The sequence below is a fragment of the Panthera tigris genome, chromosome E3, assembly GCF_018350195.1.
Source record: "Panthera tigris isolate Pti1 chromosome E3, P.tigris_Pti1_mat1.1, whole genome shotgun sequence".
NCBI lineage: Eukaryota > Metazoa > Chordata > Mammalia > Carnivora > Felidae > Panthera > Panthera tigris.
This window is the reverse complement of record NC_056675.1, coordinates 38835798-38848017: the sequence shown is the minus strand read 5'-3', so window position 1 is coordinate 38848017 and position 12220 is coordinate 38835798. Positions and strand designations below refer to the sequence as shown.

At 58.5% G+C, this 12220-nt stretch overlaps 1 protein-coding gene and 1 non-coding gene across 2 annotated transcripts; one reads left to right on the top strand and one right to left on the bottom strand.

Moving 5' to 3' along the window:
• Positions 1 to 2487: 2487 nt before the first annotated feature.
• On the bottom strand, positions 2488 to 6482 carry ZSCAN10 (zinc finger and SCAN domain containing 10). The gene is made up of 5 exons (XM_015545023.2): positions 6252 to 6482; positions 5763 to 6030; positions 5477 to 5541; positions 5244 to 5301; positions 2488 to 4049 (listed from the first exon to the last, which is right to left on the bottom strand). Exons 1-5 carry the CDS (start codon positions 6480 to 6482, stop codon positions 2488 to 2490), a joined length of 2184 nt encoding a protein of 727 aa, XP_015400509.2.
• TRNAR-UCG lies at positions 4654 to 4738 on the top strand. The gene has a single exon. It is a non-coding gene; the product is annotated as a tRNA-Arg (tRNA).
• Positions 6483 to 12220: the final 5738 nt, after the last annotated feature.

The window sequence follows — 12220 nt, the reverse complement described above, 5'->3', positions numbered from 1 at the left end:
AGAGCCCGACATTGGACTCAGGGTTCCATCCCACGAACTGGCACAGCATGACCTGAGCCAAAGTCGGTTGCCCAACTGACTGAGCCACCCAGGTGCACCCCCCCCCCCCCCCCGCCATCTGCCAGTTTCTTAAAGACCCTTTTGGATCATACTAATGAACTCTCAATTCTTAGAAAAATCACCTCCCTGGGGAACAGCTGGGAGTCCACCAGGAGTGGGCAAGGGCGAAGCCAGACCCTGATGGTGGCCCTGGTCATCCTGAGGGGCCCTGCTTGCTCATTGCCCCTGCCCTGTGAGGGAGTGGACTTTGGGGAGCCCTGTGCTGGCCCACATCCTGTTTCATTCCCAGGGGATCCCTCTGAGAGCCTTTTACACTGGAAGGCCCATCTCAGGCCTGAGTCCCCAGCTCCAAGGGGCCGTCCCCCGCCAGGGCCTGACCTAGCTCTCGCTTCCCCCTGGACGTCGTGTCCTCTCCTCCCATGGCCAGTCAACATTCAGTTTCTTTTAGACCCCTGACCCGCATTTTCACATGACCCCGTGGTCAGACTGTCTCTTACTTCTCCTTGTGCCTTTGCGCTTGACTCCGGTGAGAAGCTGAGAAAACCTGCCTACCGTGTTGAAGCCGTCAGGGGCTTTCATGACCCCACGGCCCCATCAAGGTCACCGTCATCCCAAACCCAGTTGGTCGCCTTGGTCTTGCCTCTTTCAAGCCAAATCTTTCCAGTGCCGAGGCCAAATCAATGTCATGGCAAAATGAAGTAACTGCCTGATTGACACCCTCCCATCTTCCCATCGTAAATACACTCTGACCTGGGCCTCTGAGGCTGTGTCTGTGTCATCAGATTCCTACAGATCTCCCTCAGGGACAGTATTCTCTGCTCAGGGACTTTGCACCTGCTGTTCCCTCCGATGAGGGTGCCCTCCCTCCGGTTCTTCTGAGGTGGTCTCCCTCTTCTATTTCAGGCCTTGTTCTCCTCAATAGCCCAGCACGTTCCCCGGTACATAGTAGGTGCTCAAGAAATAAAGCCTTCAAATGCCATGGGTTCTCCCAACTTCCTTACTCATTTAGTTGATCAAGAAAGCTTCCTTCTTGAAAATTTCTTCTCGGGAGGTCTTCCAAGGCTCTAATTTGTTCTGGGACATCTGGTGACTCTCTGTATCCCACCTCATCTTCCTCCCAATCCCTCAAAACACGGACCTCCTCTAGATCTGGGGACAGATCTTTCCCAAGTCTCTTGGCCGCTGGCTGACAAGTTCACTGTATGTCCACAAGCATTTGCCAAAGAGCAGTCGTGTGTCAGGCTGGTGGAGGGACAAAGACAACCCGAAAGGTTGTAGGTAACAAGCCACCGACTAGAGCAGGAAGTGTGTGTGCACACGCCCTACAGCTGGGGTGGGCTGTTTTCTTTTTTGCAGTATTACAAGTCACATGATTTTAAAAATCTGTCCACTAGACTGGGAGAAAACGAAATCTGTCCACCGGATTGCCAAGATTGCCTGAGAGGTCGGAGAAGGTAGGCACTCTGCCAAACCACCTTCGGGTTTACAGGATTATGGGTCGTTAGGGGTCCCCAGCCTGCAACCTGTCTTGGCCATCGGGCAGGTTTCGTTTCATCTGCTGGCAGCTTCGATTTGAATCAGTTACCTACATGCCAAAAGCAAGGTTTCCTGGAATGACCCAGAATCTGGGATTTTAAAATTATATTCCATCATTAAAGTAATTATTTTTTTCAGGTTTTTATTTATTTTGAGAGACAGAATTCAGGGGAGGGACAGAGAGAGGAGAATCCCAGGCAGGCTTTGGGCTGTCAGCGCAGAGCGTGACGCAGGGCTGGATTCACCAACCTGTAAATCATGACCTGAGCTGAAGTCCGACGCCCAAATGACTGAGCCGCCCACGCGTCCCACCATTTTAATTAATTTAAACGGCCACATACAGCTAGAGGGTACTGGACTGGACAGCACAGGTTGGGGGCAGACTTCAGAGAAGGAAGAATTCCGGGTGAGATTCCCGGGCCTTCCTCACAGCTGACTGGGACAGACGGCACCCCTCTGTCGCCCCCCCAACCCTGGCCCTTTCGGGGTGTGTGTGTTGCGGGTGGGGCAGGAGGCCCGTCCTTGGGCCTGCTCCCCTCTAGCCTGCTATGGAAGGTGCTGGGGCGGGGAAGGGAAAAAGGCGTCACTGTCACAGTAGGAGGGTAACAGCGTTTTGGTGGACCTCACAAAAAAAATAAAGCAGAGTCACTTTCAGGAAAGCTGTTTTACTTTAGGATTTTGAAATACAACCCTGAAGCCAGGGAGACCTGCCTCCGGGGTAGGGGAAAACTAACACACAGGTCTGGCGGAGCCAGAGGGAGGCCGGGGCGGGGCGGGGCGGGGCGGGGCGGGGCCAGGGACGCCCACCGGGCCTCTGTTGCCCAGGACACGGGGGACGCGGAGGCGCGCGCGCGCGCGTGCGGGGCGGGGCCCGGCGGAACCCGCGCGAGGCTAGTACAGGGTCTCGCGGGCGTGGGTTCGCAGGTGGCGCAGCAGGTGCGAGTTGCGGCTGAAGCTGCGGCCGCACTGCGCGCACGAGAAGGGCCTGGCCCCCGTGTGCACCAGCATGTGGCGCAGCAGATTACAGCTGCGGCTGAAGCTCTTGCCGCACTCCCGGCACTCCTGCGGGGGCTCGGCCGGCCTGGACGCCGCCTCGGTCCCCGCGCCCGCGTGGGTGGCCAGGTGCCGCTGCAGGTGGGCGTTGCGCCGGAAGCTCCGGCCGCAGGTTTGGCAGCCGTAGGGCCGCTCGCCCGTGTGGCTGCGGCGGTGGCGGGCCAGGTTGGAGCTGTTGCGGAAGCGGTAGCCGCAGGTGTCGCAGGCGTGGGGCTTCTCCCCGGTGTGGATGCGCTGGTGGCGCGCCAGGTGGGCGCTCTGGCTGAAGCCCTCGCCGCACTCGCTGCAGCGGCACGGCTTCTCGCCCGTGTGGCTGCGCCGGTGGCGGGCGAGGTCCTGCGTCTGGCTGAAGGTCTTGCCGCACTGGGTGCAGTGGTGGGGCCTCGGGCCGCCGTGCGTCAGGAGGTGGCGGGCGAGCCCCGCCCGCCGCACGAAGCGCTTCCCGCAGTGCGGGCAGCTGTAGGGCTTCTCGCCCGTGTGCACCCGCTGGTGGCACACCAGCTGGGAGCTCTGGCTGAAGCTGCGGCCGCACACCTGGCACGAGAAGGGCCGCTCACCCGTGTGCACGCGCCGGTGGGCCCCCAGGTGCTCGCTGCGCCGGAACGCCTTGCCACAGTCGTTGCACACGTACGGCCTGCGCTCCGGGCCCGAGCGCAGGCTGCCCGAGCACTCCGAGCACTGGTGGCCCTTGTCCTTGGCGTGGATCCGCAGGTGGCGCTTGAGGCTGGAGCGGCGCTGGAAGGTCTGGCCGCAGTGAGAGCACAGGACGACGGCCAGCTCGCGCGCTTCGGGCTTGGCCTCGGGGGCGCGCGGCGACCGCCGGCCCTCGGCGTGCGCCAGCAGGTGCTGCATGAGGCTGGCGCGCCGCTGGAAGCCCTGGCCGCACTCGGCGCACAGGAAGGCGGGCTCGGAGGAGTGCGTCTGAAGGTGCTTGTTCAGGTGGGAGCTCTGGCGGAAGCGGTGGCCGCACAGGTGGCAGGCGTGTGGCCGCTCGTCCGTGTGCGTGCGCATGTGCAGCTTCAGGATGGAACTGCGGCCGAAGCTCTTCCCGCAGCGCTCGCACGGAAAGGACCGGGCGCCCGGGTGACTCCGCAGCTGGTGCGCCTCCAGGCGGGCCAGCTGTCGGAAAGTCACCCCGCAGTCGGTGCAGATGAATTCCATCTCTGCCTCCGACCTGGGAGGCCCGTCGGCCACTTTGACCTCCAGAATGTCACTCCTGCCGGGAGGGGACCCTCCTCCGCCGGTGCCACTCACTTCGGGGCCAGGCCCCAGCACCTGGACATGGGGCTCTTCCGCCGCCGGAGGACCGTCTGCCTGAGGCTCTGTTGAGAGGGCCGCAGGCCAGGCGACCGCCTTGGGCTCCTCTTTGAACTCCTCATCTGGGGTTCTGCTTCCAGGTCCTGAGAAAGAAGCAGGAAAAGGGGGGGGGGCATGTGGGCAGGCCTATTCTTAGAGGCCCCCAGGAATTGCCAGGGCCTCATTGCCTCAAAGCAGAAAGAAACCCAGGGTCCCAAAATCCGGGAGGGGGTGGCAGAAGGTGACGGTAAAAAACATAGAATTTACCGTAGTAACCATTTTAAAGTGCACAGTTCAGGTCCATCAGGTACATTCCCAGTGTTGTACAACTGTCACCACTGTCTATCTAGTGTCAGAACTCTGTCCTTCCCCTGGATGGAAACCCCAAACCCCTTAGCAAGCACTCCCATGACCACCCACTTTAAAAGCTCAAAGTTAACCGGGTTGATGATTACATCAAACACAGTAAGCCTCTAAAATAAGTAAAAGAGGGGCGCCTGGGTGGCTCAGTCAGTTAAGCGACTGACTTCGGCTCAGGGCAAGATCTCACGATTCGTGGGTTTGAGCCCTGGGTCTGGCTCTGTGCTGCCAGCTCAGAGCCAGGAGCCTGCTTCGGAATCCGTGTCTCCCTCTCTTCCTGCCCCTTCCTGCATTCACGCTCTCTCTCTCTCAAAAATAAATAAACATTAAAAAAAAAATTTTAGGGGCGCCTGGGTGGCTCAGTCGGTTGAGCGTCTGACTTCGGCTCAGGTCACGATCTCGCGGTCCGTGGGTTCGAGCCCCGCGTCGGGCTCTGTGCTGACAGCTCAGAGCCTGGAGCCTGTTTCAGATTCTGTGTCTCCCTCTTTCTCTGACCCTCGCCTGTTCATGCTCTCGCTCTCTCTCTCAAAAATAAGTAAATGTTAAAAAAAATTAAAAAAATTTTTTTTTTAATAAAATAAGTAAGTAAGGGGCACCTGGGTGGCTCAGTTGGTTGAGCGTCGGACTTCAGCTCGGGTCATGACGTCATATTTGTGAGTTCCAGCCCCATGTCCGGATCCTCTGTCCCCTTCTCTCTGCCCCTCCCCCGCTCCTGCTTTTTCTCTCTCTCTCAGAAGTAAACGAACATTTTTTAAAAAGTATAAAATAAGTAAATGAATGGAGGAAGGAAGAAAGGAAAGAAGGAAAGAATTCGTGTTAACATAGCCCATTTTTAGCCAAAGAGGCTAAAAAGTCAGGTAGGGTCTGGAGCTTTAGAGACCACTCTGGAAACACAAGGAGAGAGCCTTCAGTGGTCCCCAGCTGGAAGGGCCGCTTACCCAGAGGGTGAACAGGCCACGCCTTCTTTGCTGGGACATCCTCGAAGGTCAGGGACTCCTGTAACAAAAGGATGAGCCAGATCCTTGGTGAGAGAGGAATGGGGCTGTGAGCTGAGGGGGATGGAAAACTCTGAGGGTTTAAATTAAGGAAGACACGGATTTGCCACAACAGCAGGGGCAGCGAGCGTCCGGGGGCCGAGGACAGTCTGGAGGGAGGGGCCGGGCCAGCTCACCAGCACAGCTGCAAGCTCCTGATCTCGGGCGTTTTCCTCCAGCCACAGGACAGGGCCCTGGGGGGCTGGCAGCATGGGGGGGGGGGGGGAGAAAGAGAGAGCTGTTAGGGGGCCGACTTACCCTCCCCCGGCCGTACGGGGGGGGGGGCGCACCCGTGGTCAGGGCCCTGGGAGAGACATCTCGGCGCTCTCCCCTCCCTGTCAAAGAGGGGGGTGCCTTCATCTCACCCCGTCCTCACGTACCAGGCCTCCTGGCTCCCACCTGCCCGGGGCACCAGCTGCTCACCACACTCTTGCAGGGCTTGGAATGTCCTCTTGGGGCCTGGGCTCAGTGGCTGCTTTGAACTTGGGGGATGTCTCCAGGTCCCCAGCTCAGCAGGCTTGGAGGGCCCTGGCTGGGATGCTGGGGGCTCCATGGCTGGCTCCGGGGCCGGGGGTCCTTCTGAGGGCGCTTCCTTTTTGGGGCTGTGGCTGGAGACCTGGGAAGAGCCCCCCTGGTCCTCCGCAGTGACGTCTGCGCGGGGACAATTCTTGCCAGCATTAAAACTAAAATCCTGTGCAAAATGCATCCGTGTCGGGTGGCGAACAGGGCAGAGGGACGATGCGCGTCCTTCTCACTCCCGAGGGAAAGGGGGCCACGGAAAGGTGAGGGTCACAGGACTTAGGAGGTTAAGGAGCAATTGTCAGAGGGAGGAGGACGGAGTGTCGGGTGATTTCCTCGCGGGGCACCCGAGTCCCTGTCTTGCCGCCTGGCCGCCCCCCCCCTCCCCCTTACCAGTGGCCCCGCGGCGCTGGACTCCCTCCGGACACCCTCCAGCAGCAGCACAACCTCCTCGCCGTCCCTGAGCTGCTGGCCCTGGAGCCGGGCCAGCAGGTGCGGGGGCAGCACGCTCAGGAACTGCTCCAGCACCAGCAGCTCCAGGATCTGCTCCTTGGTGTGCAGAGCGGGCCGCAGCCAGCGGCAGCACAGCTCCCGGAGCCGGCTCAGGGACGCCCTTGGCCCCATGTCCTCCTGATACTGGAAGCATCTGAAGAGCTGGTGAGCCACCTCGGGCCGGGGCCTGGCCTCAGTGTGCCTGAGGTCCTCCTGACCGACGGCCTCCTCTTCCTCCAGTTTGACGGCCCCGAGCTGCTCGGGCTCTCGGGCGGCCGGGACGGGTTCTTCGAGCATCCTTCAGCCGGGGTGGGGGGGCAGGGCGGGGCACGGCGCACGGCAGCTGGTCCCACCGTCAGGTCTCTCCCTCTCTGCTCCCACACCTGCGGTGTTAAGAAATGCCTAAAGATGTGGCCCCCGGAGGAATCATTTTTCTCTCGCCGGTCCTAGGCAGCGGCTCGGCCGGCAGGACAGCCCCAAACACGAAAAGGCAGAGAAAACCGATAGTGCCGTGTCTCCACTCCCTCCTGCAGCATTTCGAATTTCACATCACTTCACCCCCAGTGATCAAAAGTGGCATCTCTGAGACAGGACCGCCTGGTTTCCCCGCCTCCTGAGGCCACAGGGAGGACACGGCACCGCCAAAGAGGGGTTCTTGGCAGAAACGTCCCATCGCAACGCGATCCAGCCTTTAGACCCCACTTTGCACTGCAGAAATGAGAATGGGTGGGAGGCCGGGGGGGGGGGTGCAGTGGATGAGAGCGATGGTGTTTAAGGGGACAAACTTGTCACTCATAGTGAATAACCCATAGAGATCTAATGCACAGTATAATGGATATAGACAATACTATTGCGGGGTAATTATGTAATTCGATAAATATAAATATCACTGCATCAGCAGTCGTGTTACAATATACAAACGTATCAAAGTAACACTGACACGCCTTTCACTGACACAATGTCACACGTCAGATTTATTCAATTAAAAGAAAAAAAGAACAAGCGAAATGATCCCTCGAGGAAACAATGGAACGAATTACAAATGCAGAATATTTCTCGCCAACTGGCCCCCGTCCTTCAGCATTATTTTTAAAAGCACCTGTAGGGGGCGCATCGCTCTAGAGGAAACTAACAGCCACATGGCCGAATGAAGGAACCTTGACCGGAGCCCGATGTTTTTAAAGAGGGGAGGGGATGGGTGGAGGGGGAAGCAGGGATGCTCTAAAAGATATTCTGGAGTCAGCTGGGGAAATTGGAAGATGGATGGGACACTAGATTGCAATGGAGCTGACCATTAATTTCTGAGAAAGGATTCCAGTCTTGTGGTTTGTGGGAAATGCCTCTATTTTGGGGACATGTTGAAGGGTTTGGAAGGAAGGGGGCCCGAGGGTTCAGCCATACTTAGGGATAGTAAAGGCAAATGGGGAAAGTAAAAGGACTACCGAATCTGGGAGATGGATGTGTTGATGTCCACTGCGTTGCTCTCTCAAAGTCTCCGGAAGTTTGGCAGTTTTAAAGACAAAAGGTGGGGGCTGGTGCGGAGTGGGGATTCATGCATGGGATTTCTCCTTGACCAGACATCTTGACTCTCACTTGACGGCTCTGGGGGTGGCTCTCAGCAGTCAAGGCCAGGACCACCCGGCTGATCAGGGCAGGGCTGAGCCCCCACTTGGTGTACCAATCTCCTCCCCTCCCAGGTTCCACCAGAGACTGAGGGCAGGATGAGCCAGAGAGGTGAGATGGGCGCGTGGGTCTCCAGATGAGAGACTAAGGCTTGCAGAGATCTGCAGAGAACTTGCAGAGATCGGTGACAGATAGGTCTGCAAGGCCAATCAAAGCTGCCCTGTCCACCTCCGAGACCTCTAGTGGATACACCCTTGGGAGCTGGGTGAGGGGCAGGAGAGGCAATCATTTCTTTCATTCCTTTTTTTTTTTTTTTTTTTTTTAATTCTGGATTCTTCCTTGGTCTACCCTTCTGGAAGGTATCCATCCCCAACTAGCAATAAAAAGTGGCTCTAACTGGCCACCAGGGGGCACTGGGTCCACAGGACTGACCACAGGCCCATCTCTCCTCAGACCAGAGGGCTCTGTAGGGCCACCCACTCTTTCCTTTTGGGGTCACCCAGATCTACGAACAGGGAGATGCCTCAAGTTCAGCCTCACCCCCAGGGGACTCAGTTCGGTCATTCAGCACAACCCTGAAGGCTTACGTCGTTCTGCACAGGCCAGCACCTCGGCTCCAGAGTTTTGAAGCACTTTTCCTCTCTTAATTTGGGCTGCAATTATTTTACGGATACAAAAACCCAAGTTCCAGCATCCGCCTGCCCTCCCTGCTCTCTGGCCTCAGGGCTACCGATGATGAGCTTCTCCCAAACCTGTTCCCCGAGCCCCACGCCAGGGACATCCCAGGCAGAGGGACATCACTCCCCACCACCCAGAGACAGCAGAGAGGTGCCCGCCACCTACAGACTAGCAACTGCTGTTCTCATTACTGCTGGGCAAAACCACAAGTGAGCACAGCTAACAGTCATTCCCGTCACGGGCCCGCCTTGGCAATGCGGCCGGGGGGAAGTCAGCCTCGTCAAGAGCTTTGGACAGTTTGCGGAGGAGCCTCCTTGTTGCAGGGCTGAGGGCGGAAGGAATCTCCTGTTCTGGTGGGGGGAGTGAGGCGTGGTGTGACAGAACAGAGGAAGAGCGGGTTTTATACCTGGCTCGCGCTTCCACCTCAGAGAGGGAGAGCCCGGGGATGCTGAAACAAAGGCCCAGGGTTACATCCTGGCCACCTGCCCCCTGGCAGCCATGGTGGCTCCAGCCTCTCTCCGGCCCCCCTCCCCGTCCCTCCTTCGCTCGACCCCACGGGGCGCCTCTCACCCCCTGACGTCTCTCTTCAGGGACCCCCGACACACCAGCAACCTGCATCTACCCGTCCGTGGTCACGCTGGGCCACGATCACGGCTGAGGGTCTCTCTCCCCTCCGCCTGCGAGTAGGAGCTGCGTCTCGAGCACAACCGTTCGCCTCGTGCTTGAAGCGGCTTCCGTGTGTGTTAGTAGAAGTAACACAACGAGGATGGCCGCCTGGCAGCTGTACTTACTGAGGAAAGCACTCGAAGCTGGTGCAGAAAAAGTCTCTGATAGGTGTGGAAGAGAATGGGCTTTTGTCTCACTCTTTGGGCAGCAGGAGCGAAAGGATAGAACCGATCGCGTGTGACCAGCAGCCTCGTGATAATAGCTGGCAGGTACTGAGTGCTGATCTGGAGGGGCTCTCAACTCAGGCTTGCTTCGCCCACCCCCAGCCCACGGGGTGGGTTATAATTTCTCCCTGTGACAAGCGCAGAGGCCACACTGGGAGCCGACGGGTGCCTTGCTCAAGGTCACAGCAGGGGGAGCCAAGATTTTCTTTAAGGTGAGAACACTGATCTTGACCAGGGTGCAAAAGCTCGGAAACAGAAAAGGACCCAGTTCCCCTCCCTCCCGGTGCGATTGGCCTAGTTTTAGCCAGAATATCACGGCGCGATTCAGAAAAAATAAGGAGATTCCGAGTTCCAGCCCTCAGGCCTAGACACAGGCAGGGGTGCCCGGAAACTTCAGGTGAGGTGGTAAGGCTTGAAAGAGGAGGAATTTAAGGGAATTTGGCTGCAGAGCCTCTCCTTCCCACCCCCCAGTCTCCAGGACAAAAGCTCTGTTCATATGCACATCCGTGGGGGGTGAGAGCTCTTCAGCTACCCTCCAATATTCGACCAGCTTAATCTGGAGCCCAGCGAGGTGGGAGGCAAGGGCTGGACCAGCCCGGGGTGGCAGTGCGGCCGCAGGACCCACCCAGACAACGGGAGAGCCCCGAGCCCGGATCCTTGGCCGGGGACCTTCCCTTTCTCCCTGGACACAGCTGGCAGGAGAGTCACAGGCCACTTTTTGTTGGCCAGGCTCCCCTCCGGGTGGTGAGCTGAGTCCAGGAGGCCGGCCGTCCACCTGGGGGCACATGGAGCCTGCCTGCCTTCCCCTCCCCAGTGGGTACAGCAAGCCCATGTTACAGGAAGTCCCGCCACCCTCCTCGATGGCCCCAGAGCTGGCTGGCACTGGGCTCCCAGCATAGACCACCCACATCCTTCCAAGACTTTTTTCTTTTCCAGTTTCCTAATCCCCCATCCCTTCGCTGAGGCCCAGGTCCCTCTTTTCCCTCCAAGCTGCTAGGAACCCCTTGTGTCTGTCCTGGCAGCCTTTACCCCAGGCTTCCTTGCAACTCACCGCTCGGGGTCCCCACTCCAGAGGGGGTGGTTGCTAAGGGTTCTTTGAGGGCCCCAGGGCCAGAGTCAGCCTCAGCCAGACTGGGAAAGGGCTCCCGGAAAATTGAACAGGAAGTTCCCAGCTCTGGTCCCATCCAGGTAATGAGGGGGCTTCCTAGAGTTAACCCTTAACCTCCCAGTTTGGGAGTGGGGTGGGGAGAGGGAGGGGCCAGAGAAATGAGGATTTAGCGGCTAATCCAGAGTCCAACCTGGGACTGAGTAGGAGAGTCTAACTCCCCCTCCAGGTAAGAACTCACCCCCCCTCATCAGGACTTGTCCTGTTCTTCTTGGGGGCGTCTGTCACCCTGTACTTTCTGAGGGGACCAGAGCTGCCGTTTTATTTTATTAAAAAAATTTTTTAATGTTTATTTATTTTTGAGACAGAGAGAAAGAGAGCACGAGCGGGGGAGGGGCAGAAGTGGTGGGGGGGAGAACAGAGGATCCGAAGAGGGCTCTGCACTGACAGCAGAGAGCTGGACGCTGGGCTGGAACTCACCAACCGTGAGATCATGACCTGAGCCTAACAGACTGAGCCACTCAGGCGTCCCCAGAGCTGCCATTTTAAAATGCCTATTGTGTCGTGGGGCTCTTTGCTGGGCATTTCATTCACGCCACAAATCTTTGCCAAGGGCCAGTTTTGTGCCAGGCACAGTTGCAGGGGCTGGGGTAAGCAGGAGGAACCGGCCCTGACTTCAGAGGGCTTACACACCCGTGTGCCGAGCAGTCCCGGGCTAAGAATAACACAACAGGATCACGTGATGGGGGAAGAAAGGGCGCCATCGACACCAACAAAGATCTTCCCAAGAATCCTGCCGGGTGGCTTTTATCCCAGGTTTCCCAAACTCGAAGCAGGGGCTTCCGGGAAGGGAAGTGACCTCACCACTGGCCTTGAGCCCAACTCGACCTCCAAAGTCAAGACTGCATTTGCTCTAAGGTGTCTTTTTGGGTCGTGCTCTTGGGCGGCCGCAGCCCGGAGGGCGTTTTCCTCGTAGGAACCTGCGGTTCAGAGCCCGCGGGCACTCTCGCGGTGCCCTGTTTTGGGGACCCGGGGACACCTGAGCTCGCTCTGGCTCCTCAGCCAGGTGGTTGTCTTCCTGCACTTAGCACCTGGGATTAATCTTGTTCCTTTATTTTCACTGTCTAGCGTAGGCCTCACTGGACTACAAGCTCCCTCTGGACAAGTGGTGTTTCCCTTATCTGCTCCGCGTCCTCCACACCTGGCCCAGAGCTGGCATGTGTCCAAACAGACGAAATGGCTTAGGAGGCGGCCCGCGAGACCCACAGCACGCAGAGTGTGCAGGCGCCCAGCCCCGGTAGCCCCACCGCAGCCCACCTCCAGAGCAAGGTCGGTAAACCCCACCCCAGGGAGGAGCCTAGAAACTCCACCTCCTGGGCGGGGCCGGGAGCTCCACTGCCGCCCACCTCCTGGGAGAGGTCGGGAAACCCCACCCCAGGGAGGAGCCCAGAAACTCCACCTCCTGGGCGGGGCCGGGAGCTCCACCACCGCCCACCTCCTGGGAGAGGTCGGGAAACCCCACCCCAGGGAGGAGCCTAGAAACTCCACCTCCTGGGCGGGGCCGGGAGCTCCAC